This window comes from Mustela putorius, unplaced genomic scaffold (genome assembly GCF_011764305.1).
Source record: "Mustela putorius furo isolate JIRA1106 unplaced genomic scaffold, ASM1176430v1.1 tig00000228_pilon_pilon_pilon, whole genome shotgun sequence".
Classification (NCBI taxonomy): domain Eukaryota; kingdom Metazoa; phylum Chordata; class Mammalia; order Carnivora; family Mustelidae; genus Mustela; species Mustela putorius.
Window position 1 is genome coordinate 3,714,879 of NW_025421322.1, and position 14,005 is coordinate 3,728,883.

The 14,005-nt window shown below is 40.6% G+C and overlaps 1 protein-coding gene across 2 annotated transcripts in view; it reads right to left on the reverse strand.

Annotated features, from left to right (window-relative positions):
• STK3 (serine/threonine kinase 3) overlaps positions 1-12,444 on the reverse strand; it is a 273,495-nt gene extending 261,051 nt beyond the window's left edge. The window contains exons 1-2 of one of the 2 annotated variants that reach the window (XM_045077978.1): positions 12,210-12,436; positions 11,277-11,393 (exon numbers count right to left, since the gene is read on the reverse strand). Coding sequence is in view for 1 of the 2 variants with exons in the window: in XM_045077977.1 (XP_044933912.1) it covers positions 12,210-12,235 (26 nt within the window). In the remaining variant the exon portion in view is untranslated. Of the gene's footprint in view, positions 1-11,276; positions 11,394-12,209 lie in introns of both variants that reach the window. The other variant, XM_045077977.1, reaches the window with a different exon arrangement.
• Between the last annotated feature and the right edge of the window lie 1,561 nt (positions 12,445-14,005).

Sequence of the window (14,005 nt, forward strand, 5' to 3'; positions counted from 1 at the left end):
GAACAATTATATGAACTGTTTCTATGACTGCTTTCATGAACAAGAAAAGCATGATCATTTACTTTTTTTATCAGTTTCAGAAGACTGGGTCAAGTGCCTTCATTTTGGAATGATTTCCATCAAAACTGGCTATATAAAAGTGTTTGTAAAATATTTTTAAAATATAATGCTTAAAGTAGTTTACTTCATTTACTTGGAAAAATCCATTACATGGTATATCATACTGGCCAATGATGCTAAATATAAAGTATAACTATATCACTATTTTGGCAGGCTCTCTGAAATCACATGAGTGTTTTGGGTATATTAATTAAAGCTATCTAATCAAGTGCTGAGAGTCTATATAGCAGGGAGGGGATCCCATTGTCATCATTTGCCTAGTACCTGAATTCTATTCTATGAGGAAAAAACAAACAAAAACAAAAACAAAACCTTGGAAGTATACAATGAGAAGCAAAGCTCATAGAAGGAAAATTCATTCTACCGGGAAAACAGTCATCAAAATACTTTCTTCTCAAGAGTTTAATTTGTATATTTTTAATTTCCCCTAGAATTTCATGAGGCTCCCTTGCTTAATTTTATCCTTATTTCTTATAATTCTTAGAAATTACATGAACTATAGATTTTATTCAGACCAATCATTTCTCTGTGATCCAAACCTCTATGTTACAAATTTCACCTAAAAATGCTAAAATGTTTAAATAGCTGATCATTGGAAAATGGCTACTGTTTGTTGTTTAACTGCAAGATGACAAACTAATTCACATAGCAGTTTATACATATAACCAATGCAGTAATTAATACAGTAAGTAATTACACTAAAACTAATTCCTTCTAAAGTTACATGACATAGCATCAAACGTAAAGTGCCAACGATGTCACTGAGACAAACCTGATGTTATTTATTTGAAAGTACAATAAAACTTAACAAAAGGGGCTAAGATCAAAACTAAAAAGGAATAACATATGGCATTTAAGATTTTGATATGCTTCATTTTGCAATTCATCATACTGTAGACAGGGCTGGATTTATAAAGCAGCCTCGAGATGCCCCTGAATTTTGTTTGTGCATAGATACACTTCTATGTATGTAAGACAAAGCAGGCTAAAAGGTCTACCTTAAAAAATAAGGACTGAAATCTAATCTTATCACTAGTGGTGTTTTTTGTTTCAGATTCTTTCATTTTCTGTATCTTTTTGTTTAAGAAGAAACTAGGTCACCTGAAACATTCAGAGGTGAGAAAGAAGTGAAGCTGGATATTAGGAAACATTGGACCAAAGGGTAACCAAAGTTAAGGGAGGGGGAATGTGAAGGTAAAAGTCCACTCAAAATGGTCTCTACCACAGAATTTGTCGACATACACCCAATTTCTGACTTAAACTTAGAAACATAAAGGTATGATAGAGATATTAGCCAGAGGAAGAAAATGTCAGTGCCATCACATTTTTTGACACAGTACCCCACCATTGGAAAGAATGAGTCAGCTCTGGGCGCCTGGGTGGCTCAGTGGGTTAAGCCGCTGCCTTCGGCTCAGGTCATGATCTCAGGGTCCTGGGATCGAGTCCCGCATCGGGCTCTCTGCTCAGCAGGGAGCCTGCTTCCCTCTTTCTCTCTCTGCCTGCCTCTCCATCTACTTGTGATTTCTCTCTGTCAAATAAATAAATAAAATCATTAAAAAAAAAAAAAGAATGAGTCAGTTCTTCTACCTATGAAAAAACACTATTTAAAATTAAAGTGGCACTAACAAATTAGCGTGCAGGTTGGGGTCCTGAAATACCATTTCTCATAAAAAGAGAGTAGTACTTCTCGAAGAAATGGTTGATTCCAGATCCAGAACAGGAAATGGACATGATGGGCCCCGAATATCTTTTCACAGCAGACAACAAGGAAGCTATGGGTCACGTTGTCCCTGAAAGGCCTTCCACTAACCAAAGATGGGGGCCACTTTGAGCTTCAGCTGCAAGAACTATAATGGATTAAAATCCACCAAATATGTTTAAATCCACTGGTTCATAATGGCACTTAAAAAAAGAAAAAAAGGGGGCACCTGGGTTGCTTAGTCATTAAGCAAGCACCAGCCTTCGGCTCAGGGCATGATCCCAGGGTCCTGGGATGGAGCCCAGTATCAGGCTCCCTGTTCTGTGGGAAGCCTGCTTCTCCCTCTCTCACTCCCCCTGCTTGTGTTCCCTCTCTCACTGTGTCTCTATCAAATAAATAAATAAAATCCTCGGGGGGGGGGGGGGGGGGGGTTGGAAGAAGAAGAAGAATTGGTGCCCTTTGGAGAAAAATAGGGAACTAATGCAATTTCTTGAAAACAGGTAAAGGGGAAGAATCAAGCATTTATCCTGTCTTACTTTTATAAACGGTACCACTGCGTAATCCAACAAAAGATGAGGGAGGTGGGGGCGCCTGGGTGGCTCAGTGGATTAGGCTGCTGCCTTCGGCTCAGGTCATGATCTCGGGGTCCTGGGATCGAGCCCCGCATCGGGCTCTCTGCTCAGCAGGGAGCCTGCTTCCCCCTCTGTCTCTGCCTGCCTCTCTGCCTACTTGTGATCTCTCTCTCTGTCAAATAAAATAAATAAAATCTTAAAAAAAAAAAAAAAGATGAGGGAGGTGACTCTATAAAAAACATTCCAATTAACAAATGAAAACAAAATGATGTATTTAGAATTTCACCATTTTGCAACATCCAGTGAATTACCAGAAATAAGCACTAACCATCAACAGCTGCTAACAACACAAAAAAAGAGAGATAACTACATACTAAGTGACTAACACAGTCTTGCCAAACACCACCTATCACAAAGACTAAGGGATCGAAATTGAGCCTTCCAGTGTCTGGATCCAGTTACTCACTGGCAGAAGATACAGAAGGCAAAAGAACAGTAGAACTGCACCTTGGGTAAGTAGTCAGCAAAATCCAAGCTGTGGAAAGCTACAAACGTCCTGCATTCTTCAACAGGTAAAGAGAAGAGAAAAGGGATGGAGAACTAATGTAAAATGAAAAGTGACATTTCCCATAAAAACTATTTTTTAATTGGCAAGACCAACCTAGAGCATCTAGCAATGCACATTTGGGTTATTACTATAGAAGTCAATATAAGAATTACTTATGGGAAAAGGCAGCTATGACTAGGATGGAACACTAAGAAGGAAGGGCAGCAGAGTTCTATTTCTTAACCTGTCTGGTGATTACAAAGGTGTCCGCCTTAAGGTAATTATCACGCTGTATGTTTATTTTTTACTGATGTTTTATTTTGCAATAAAAAAATTTTTTTAATAGCAGGTTATCAGGACACCTGAATGTTGCAAACACCTAACAAAGGCTTAGTATGATTCCCATTCTCTTGACTAATGCAGTGAAAATAAGAGGTTAAAAAAAGAAGTCAGTGCCCATCATTTCCTCCTACCCACTTCCTCTTCTAAGGGAACCACCTAATATCAGAGCCCAACAGATTCACTTTCCTGGGCGTCGAGAAATTCTAAGAAAAAGACTATGAGATTCCCCACCCTGTTCCTCTCCCAGTCTTCCTCCAACCCCCAAGTTGCTCAAACACAAAATGCAGGAGCCAAAATTCTCTTTCTTCCCCAATTCCCACACCTAGTCTATCAGCAAGTCCTTCATTTCCAACTCCAAAATTTAACTTACATCTGTCCACCCTTCTCTCCATCTCCACTGACTCCACCATCTAACCATGAACCACAGCCATAGCCTCCCAACTTGTTCCCCTCCTGTCATTCTTAACCCTCTACAATCTATTCTTCCGAAAGCAACCCGAATGATCTTTTAAAACAAACTGCTTAAAATTCTGTTTAAAACCATTTAATGACAGCCCATTGCACTTTCACATCCAAATTCCTTTCCATGGCCTGCATCATTGAATCCCTGCCCATCTCTCTGACCTCATCTCCAACCACTTTCTCCCATTTTACAATCCAGCCACAGTGGCCTCATTTCAATTCCTCCCACACGCTATGCTTTTCCCACCTCCAGGCCTTCTCAAAGCTTTCCCTCTGCCTGGAATACTCTTTCCAGCTGCTCACAAGGATAACTTCTCAAACCCGTATCACAGCTTTAGTATTACCTTCTCAGAGAAGCTCTGTCCAACTACCCTATCAAACAGGCTCCACCATTTTGCTCTGGATGGACAGCAGGATGGTCCTGACGTCATATAGGGCTGACCACTTGTCCTTCAGAATGTCCAGGCAGATGTTCCCCTGGGTGTCCACGTTGGGGTGGTAGCAGGGTGTGAGGAATTTCACCGTGGGCGCATTGTAGGGGTAGCCACTGGGGAACTCCAAGGAGAGCTTATACTGCAGGTCTTCATACACTGTGCCAGCTGCTCCGTGGATGGTCTCCACCCATTTGAAAAGGTTGTCTGATTCAGGGAAGGCTACTCCTATCCTTCATAGTTCAAGCTCCAACTACAGTGTATGTCCTATGAGGTCAACGATCTCAACCGCTTACTTCAACAACATACCCAGCATTTAGCATTTGAAATGCAATTAATTAATAATCACTGAATAAATTAATAAATATTAATTTATTAATTAAATTAATTTAATGTATTAATAAATGAGCAAATGAATGAACTCAAAGCTGACATCCAATTTCTACCATGAGTAATGATCAGTGAGTAAATAAAGCCAATTTTGATTTTTTTCTTCCAAACTTTTTATTTAAATTCCAGTTAGTTAACATAGTATAATATTGGTTTCAGGAGCATAATTTAGTGATTCTTCACTTACATACAACACCAGCACTCACCATAACAGGTGATTTCCTTAATACCCATCACCCATTTAGCCCATCTGCCCACCCACCTCCCTCTACCAGCCCTCAGTTTCTTCTCTACACTTAAGAGTCTCTGTAGTTTAGAAAGCCAGTTTTTAGAAAGAAACCGGCAAATGGAGCAACTCAGCAACTCTGCAGACTCAGGAGAGATCATCTGGCTCCAGAGAGAAAAAGTCAAGGAAATTAGCTGCCTATTAGCTTTAATTCATGCTTTCCTCAAATACGTAAAGGGTTCACCCAAATTACAAAAATAATTTTAACTTGCATTCCTTTCCAACTATAGGTCCCATGATTTCAGAAAATCAAAAATCCTAAAAATGAAAACTGATCTGGACAGAGAGTAACATTCCATATTTTGAATATAAAAACTACCTCATCCTTGGAATCACATACGCACAACAATTTCCCCAATTTTCTGAGAGAGAGAGAGAGCGAGCATGTGTGTCTGTGTCCAGACACCAAGATACTAATATTTATATCAAGATATCTGGAACTATCTGAAAATGTTACTCTATTTGACCTCTTTACTAAGATGTCTGATACCATATAAAGTTTTGTTTTATTTCATTTTGTTTAAAGATTTTATTTATTTGAGAAAGAGAAAAAGATAGCAAGTAAGCAGAGGTTGGGGGGACAGAGAAAGGGAGAAGACTCACCACTGAGCAGGGAGCCCAATGTGGGGCTCGATCCCAGGACCCCAGAATCATGACCTATGCCAAATACAGATGCTTAAACAACTGAGCCACCCAGGTACCCCTGATTCATGTAAAAAACTCAGAACTCACATATACTATCACATGTATACTTATATTAATTACCAGCAACATTAACAGTTTTCTGTAATTCTCATTTTGCTACCAAGTCATTTTGTAAGATACATCCTTTAATATACTTTTAAGATGTTCAAGGCAATTAGCATCTTAATAGTCATAGCATGCAAACAATGAACTTATTTTTAATATTCATACATGGCTATTTACATATTTGTTACTTTCATTTGTCCAATGTTAGACTCTGTGGAAAAAACAGTTATAAAAAGACATTTGAAATAAAGACTCTGTTCCAAGAGCTAAGAACTGAAATTAGAATAATCCTAACATATGAGGCAATTCAAATAAAATCACAAGAAAGAGACCTGGGACAAATAAAAAAGAAAGTTTCTATCAGATAGTATAAATTTTCTCTTTAGCAGAAAAACCTAGAGACCTTTGGTCCTTAGAAAGGGTGCAGCTGGGAGGGGGTCAGAAGCTGAGGCAATCATAATGATAGCTTTGCACAGGGTCATTCCACACGAAAAGGGACCCGAGTGCCTAATTGCAAGCCTTATGTTGACATATTCTTTTGTGAATTCTGTCAGACATCACAGACCATCATTGTCCATTTTCCCATACTTCAGTCAGGAACGATATACTGTCCTGGTACAGTCAAAATACTGTAGTTTTTAGAGAAGTTTCCTTTCTCCCCTTCAGCTCTATCCTATTGTGTGTATAGGCAGGTACACTCACACCCATCTGGATCCTTCTGTCAATGCCATCACTAAGCTTTTGTGGATCAGGACAGAGTTTGAAATGAAGTCAGTTTCTTGACTGTCACTACTACATATGCTGACAATGTCTTTTCAAACTGCAGATCACAACCCATTAGAAGGTTGTGAAAATAATTTGGTGGCTCCTGACCAGCAGTTTTTCAATGAAACAGAACATAAAGGAAAAGAGAAAAATACCAAAAACATCCCACATAGTACATTGTGTGAAACTTCTGTTTTAGTTTTATATGTATGTGGGTCTGTCCTGGGTTTCACCATCACTATTTTTTTTTTAATTTTTTCAGAGCCACTAATACCTGATGGCCTAAAGTGACGGGACCTTTAGTTCAACACAGACTTCTCTGAACCCAGAAATATTAAATTCAAAGCACTTCCCCCTCTCCTTATAATCCAAACAAGAAATACTCAATTTAGACCTTTTATTATTAAAGCTTTATTGATACACACTTCTGCAATGAACATTTAGATTACTTTAGAAAAACAAGTTTCAACTTAGCCAAGTTTAATACATGTTTACCTTTTTCTTTACATTTCTAACAAATTCTTTAGCACTAATATATGCTATATCTCAGTCCCTTAAAGAACAAAAGATAAATTAATCTTTGCCTTGGGTGGACTAAAGACTGAGCTTATCTCCTGTCTTAATGTGCAACTGAAGTTTGCTCACCAGGACCTGATCCAGAGGTTATAGTCATCCTCCCTGTCTTTAGGAAGAAGAACCAACTGACTGTTCCCATCCTAAGAGCCTAAATCAATTTTAAAGAAGTTGGTGCCACCCCCAGTTAACCGAGAAAAGCCAAAAGAAGAACCAATATGCTTTAGGGACCCAGTCGTTAATGCAAAAAGATGCTCCTGTTTGCTTGAATCCTTTCTTGCCCTTTGAAATACTCAGAACCTCTCCCCTAGCCCGCCTCTGAAGTTGGGAGCGTCCTCCAGGGCCTTCTACCACCTGAGGTTGCTGCCTTTGTTTTGTACAGTCCTCAGGTCATCATCTCAAAAGAAAACTCTAGCTCCCCATTTGTCAATCTCTCCAGTAGTAAGCACAGAAGAATTCTGATCCCAAGGGCACATGAATTAGTAATATCGACACAAAAGGAAGCCCACACCTCTTCTTACTGCCTTCATGATTTTCGCCATACCCTACTATCTGCTTATCTGGTTTGTTGCTCTGTCTCACAACAGCTCAGTTCTAAGAGTCAATAGTTCCCCGCCATCTGTATACCTGCATTCCCAATTTCTGGTCTAAGGTCAGGGCTGCTGATACTACAGGTAGATATGGGCTTTTCATGCTGAGGAATCTATAAATACCTTCTACTTCGTCCTTCTATATCTTCGTCCTTTTACTTTTGCTTTTTCATTCCTTAATTATCTTCTGACTAACACTCCATTTGTTCACAGCAACACTTTCCCTTGGGAAATAACTGTTTTCTTTTCTTTTTTTTTTTTTTTTTATTTTTTATTTTATTTATTTGACATACAGAGATCACAAGTAGGCAGAGAGGCAGGCAGAGAGAGAGGAGGAAGCAGGCTCCCCGCTGAGCAGAGAGCCCGATGCGGGGCTCGATCCCAGGACCCTGGGATAATGACCTGAGCTAAAGGCAGAGGCTTTAACCCACTGAGCCACCCAGGTTCCTCGAAATAACTGTTTTCTTACCTTCACTTTCCATTTGTGTGAATGTACTTTGTAACCCTAACGTCTTAACTTGAATCTTCAATTTTACTTCCCCCAACTATCTTTTCACACTGTAAAAAAAGAAAATTGCAAAGACTCTAACCATGGCTTAAATCAAAGAACTTTCCTTATCTGTCTCGAGAGTCAATTTCAGGAGCTTACTCCCTTATTATCCTTCTAGTGTTTTCACTGTTCACCCCAACTTTTCCTCCAAGTTTACCTTAATGAATTTTAAATTTTAAGTATCTATTAATCTTATAATCTAACTGAGGAACAAGGCCTGTCTGGTAAAGTCTTCCTCTCCAGCAATGATATTCTGTCCTCTCTTTAACAAATATTATCTATATAACTATCTATCTTCAAGTAACCAGAGTTTTCATGCTACCCACCACCTATCACAGAGACCCATCTCCCCTTTTATGAATGTTCTACTCGGTGAAGATCTCATGCTTTGATCATTTCATTTCCTCTTCTATCTCTTGCAACTTACCTATCGTGTGGTCATTTTTCTTTCATCCCCTACAAAGAAATCTGAGAAACCCAACTTACTGAAACACTAATAATTAAAAACTACTTAATGGACTTCCATTCCCAGAGGGACCTTATTTTCATAAGGACTTATGAAGACCTCTGTGGCAGACCTGTTAAGGAAATCTAAGGAATATAAAGCTATTCTGATACCTCAAGTCAGTTACTATAAGTGATCACATCCATTGTCTGTATTTAACACAGCCTTGTTGGTGAGACCAAGTCAATGATGTGAGGTAAGAAAGGCCTTCTAGAACCTCTAGTCATGACTTTCAGATCTGGCTGCAAAGGGGAATCTCCAGCGCCCAGAGGAAAAGAATGGCACCCAAGAGCAAAGGCAGACACGAACACCCAAGCCTAACACTAGGTCAGATATATATGAACAACATGATAAAAATACAAAGACACATATGGTATGAGAATAAGAAATACCCAATTCAGGATAGTGACAATCCTTCAGGGGATAGGGAGGGAAAGCAACTGAGAAGAGATATACTTAAGAAAATTCAACTATATTCACAATATTTTATTTCTAAAGCTGGGTACTGTGATACATAAATACTAAATTAGCTCCTATTATCTTTTGAATATCTAAAATTTTATAACTGAAGAAAGAACAATATGAAGATGGCATATAGTCAAATGGACATCATATTAGGAATATAGAGAAATACCTTGGGCTAGAAAGCACTCAAATAAGATACTTTATGAAAAAGGCCTTGAAGGAAGAATAAAACACAGATTACTAGCAAAAAAATAACACAAACTTCTCTAGAGGAAAAGGATGAACAAAGGCAAAGTTAGAAGTATCCACGGCCTACAGCCTAAATAAAAAATAAAAGGGAACTTCAGGAGGAGAGATTCATATTGGAGAAGAGTAACAAAAGCCTGGGGATTAAATCCAAGACCAAGTGCTAGGGATCTTGGGTACTAAGTAGGCTAGTGTGACCCAACACCAAAAAAAAAATTTTTTTAAAGAGGAATACCATGGTGGAAGTGCTGTTTTGACAAATCAGAAGCCATGTGCAAGACACATTAAAGCAAACAGTGTCTTAAGGATCATTAGGAGTTTCTGTAGGGCAGCAAAAGGGGAATAGAAGGAGGTAAGGCACTGAGAACCAAGTCCTAGTCCCCTGCCTCTACTCCAAACAGAGCCTTTCTGCTAAAAAATTTTTTAAAACGACTGCACTAAAGTACCTAGTTGGAAGGCACTGCTGTAAATCAAGTATGAGGGTCATAAAACCCAAGAATGGGGTAATCATATCAAAAATGAAAAAGGGAAAAGAAAATGAATCCAGACTTTTTAATGGAGAATTCAACAGGACTTAGTGACAAATTAGACGGAATAATGGAAGTGTGGATCTGCAAGAAAAAATCAAATATACCAACCGAACAGCAGCTGCTGGTCATACAGATCTGAACATGAGCAGCGTAAATGTAACCATGTAAAAAAGTGTCTCAGTCATACGAAAGTGCTACTTAAGGCCGCAAAGCAAAGCGACATTCCTACAGGGATTAGGAAAAGAACAAGAAGACAGCCCAGAGGACTGTGCAAAGAAATGACCACCATATCACGGAAGGCTAAGAAAGTGAATCTTTACAAAGAGGTAGCATGGTATATCGTGTGAGTGCACAGCCTTTGCAGCCAATCAGACTCAGGGTTCTGGCATCTCCTCCACCTACTTAACTTCTCTGAGCTTCATTTAATTAGCAAAGAATAAACTAACAACATTTAACATCACGGAACACATTACGGAGCCCTGTGCTAAGTGCTTTACACATGACCTATTTTAATCCTCACAACACACTTTACAGATGAAGAAATTAAATTTAGAACTAGCATAATAAGCTGCAGAGCCAGGATTCCTGTTTCTTAAGACAATAAAATAAAGGAATGTATATACAACATTCCTGGCAAACAAAATGACCTCAAAAATGGCATCTATATTTTATTATTAGAAGGTAATGATCCATAGGGAGAACACAAAAACTCACGGTCAGTAATCCCTGTCATAGTCTTCCATGTGGCAAACTCTTTCAGTGTCCTCAGCTACAGAACAGGATTAATACCTGTGATCCAACCTACTTAACAGGGCTGCTATGATGATATTATGAAAATGAAAATGCTATGAAAAAATTTTAAGTGATACTCGAATATATGGGCTTAAATACACATATCTTGCTTTTCAGAAATGCTCTCCTGGATCAGCGTAAGTCTCTCTGAAAGAGAACTAAAAATAAGCATGTTGGATGTGCAAGCCCCACTTTGAAAAAGTATAAATGACATGGAATGGTTATATGTGCCACCCACATGTCCCCCTGACCCTTCTAGGTTTTCCAGAGTCCCTGCAAGGACGGGGGATCTCTTATACCTATAAGAAGCTCTGATAACTTAGAGCTAATGAACAGATCCCTTCTACTTCAATGGGGAGTTGTTCGAGTTGACCTTAGGGCATCATCTCAGAGATGCCCCCTTACGGTCCTTCCAAAATAGAAGAGAAAAAATAAGTCACCAATTTTTTTCTATGGTATGAAAACTGGGTGCCCAGTCAATACTAGAGTTCAACACAAAATACCAGATAAAAACTATCGAGGGCTCTGATAGCAGGTCTCTTTTGGAAACCCTTCCACAACTCCCCCCCCCCTCACCTTTTTTCACCTGAACAGATGGTTTCCAGGCTTCAAGGCTCATGTGTCTAGTCACACAATTCACAAGAGCTCACAAAGTTCCTACCTTTTTAATTATTCCATGTCCCTGAATATATCACCTTTCATCTAAAGATCTCTAAGCATCAGAACAGGGGAACTCCTCAATCTTCACAACAGCACTCTCTGGGAGAAAGATTAGTACCTTTATTTCATAAAAAAATGAAAGACAGATTAAATGCTTTAAACACCACCAGTTAACTGATGTTGATTCATTCTTGGAGGGAAAAAAAATGCACCTTTTGAACTTAAAGCTACGGAGAGCCTTGATTTAGGATGACCATTTCAAAATACTTTAAAAGTATCCACTGTTACTCTTACTCTTCCAATATATTAAAGATTAAATATAAACAGTAAATACCAAAGCATCACTATTTTTATATGCCAGAAGAAAAAAAAAAACTATATGGGGGAGGGGTTCTAATTTAAGATTCCTACTGTCTTGCATCCATAAATACTTTTGAACTTGAGGGGCGTAAGGGGAGGAACACCTGTCAGTGCAGTATATGTACAAGTTTTACACACTGTGTAGCTATTAATATTGAGTTCTTTAAACTGTTAATAACCCGCCTTCTCAAATAAAAGGCAGCATTATGACAAACATTTGACAAGAATGCCTACATGGCTGTTTCCCAGTTTCCCATCTCCGGGCTTCGTGAACTTGCCAGGAGGGAAAAGTCCGCCCGGCCCGGGAGTCCGGCCGCGGGGAGCCGGGCGCTGCCCCGCGACTTTCCACGCTGCCAGGCCCGGCTCGCGGGAGAGGCGAGGCTCGGCCTCCCCGCGGGGCCCTCGGCCTGTGGACAGACGCGGCCCAGCACTCGATCCCGCCTCCTGACGCCCGGCGCGCCCGGACCGGGCCTGGCAGGCGCAGAGGGGGTCGCGGTCCGGCCCGGCCTAGCCAACCCCGCCAGCGGCCGCGGGCGCCGCCTCCTTCCTTCGCCCCGCTCCCAGCGTTCGTTACCTCTTGGGCGCTGGCGGCTGCTCCATGGCGGCCGAGGACAGAAGGAGGGACGCGGTGGGCGGTGAAGGCCGGAGGGAGGAAAGGAGCCGGGGCACCGGCCGGCCGAGCGCCGGGAACCACTGGGGGAAACTCCAGGAACTCGGACCAACTTTCCCGTAACTCCGCGGCGGATCCCCCTCCCGTCGGGAGTGCGGCTCCTCCCGGCCCGGGCCGCCCCGCCCCTCGGCCGCCGGCCGCGGGCCTCTGTCCTGGGAGAGTAGGCGGAGCGAGCCGCGGCCCAGGCTTGGTAGGCGGAGCCAGGCCCCGGTGGGGCGGGCGGGGTCGGGGGCGGAGGGACGCGCCGGCCACAGCGCTAGGAGTGGGGAAAAGGCGCTGAGACTGGAGGAGCTGGGGGCTAAGGCCTAGTTAGGACTCAGAGCCGGTTTGGGCCGGAGCACCTTCCTTTGAGCCGGCCAAGAGCTGCCGCTCCACATTTGCCTCCATTGCTTTTGCCTCCATCCCATTTGACTCATTTCTTTGGATTTCCCAAACATCCCAAGCATCTTGGGATGTGCAGCCTTTTGAAGTGTTACTAACTGCCCACGCTTCCCTCTCTAGTTGTTTATAATTATTGGCTGTTTTGTCCCCCGCCATCTGACGTTTGTAGCTACAGCGCTAGGGATACCACTGAAATTTCTTGTTTGATGTTGGTTGTGGACAAGCTCCTCACTACACTTCACTGTAATTACGTCTAATTACAAAGAAAATAATTACCACAGTGAGATCTCTCAGTGCACCAATTTAAGTGTGCTGTGGTCTTGCCAGCTGTTCACTTGGGTAACCTGGAAAACCCATCACAAATTATGTTGCATAGAAAAGTACTCAAGAAAAGTTTGTTTTCTTCCTTCTCACCCTCTCTCTTGCACAGGTTCCCAAGGCCCTTAGCTCATTGTCATTTGATCCCTGCCTGCATCTATCTTTTTTGTGTTATCACTGAACCTGAAAACCATATATAAATATCTTTCTTATGACCATATACAGGTGATGTGTAATGAGTTTGCTTGCTTTCATTAGAAATGATCAAGAAGTAGAGTCATAGAGTTTTCTTGAAGATTAGAACAGTCTATGAAGAGAATGTTAAATAAAGGAACCTTATGAACGTTAACCCAAATCAGACTTGTTTATTAATATTGTTTTCTTTTTTGCATTAAGTTTCAATATGTAATAAACTTACATGATTTATTCTCAGAACATTATATTCCCTTCTAAAATGAGTTATGTTAAATTTAAGACCATTCATGGTTGAAACCTGAAGTCAAATTCTGCAAACAAGAGAAATTATTACAAATTTTATACTCATTTTCATGTACTAAAGAACTACAGTCTAACAGTTCAGAAGTAACAAGACAACAAATAGCTTAATTATTAAAACATAAAAGCCAGGAAAAACCTTTGAAATTATTTCATTCTATCCTTCAATTTCATCCTCACTTCCATACCCTAGTTTCATCTTCTTATATTTAGTCAGAAAATTTTCTTACAGGGGCGCCTGGGTGGCTCAGTGGGTTAAGCTGCTGCCTTCGGCTCAGGTCATGATCTCAGGGTCCTGGGATCGAGTCCCACATCGGGCTCTCTGCTCAGCAGGGAGCCTGCTTCCTCCTCTCTCTCTGCCTGCCTCTCTGCCTACTTGTGATCTCCCTCTGTCAAATAAATAAATAAAATATTTTTAAAAAAAAAAAGAAAGAAAGAAAATTTTCTTACAGAGAACATTTCATCCTCTCTTCTTAAAAAACTGTCACACTTTAAAATGGTCTCTG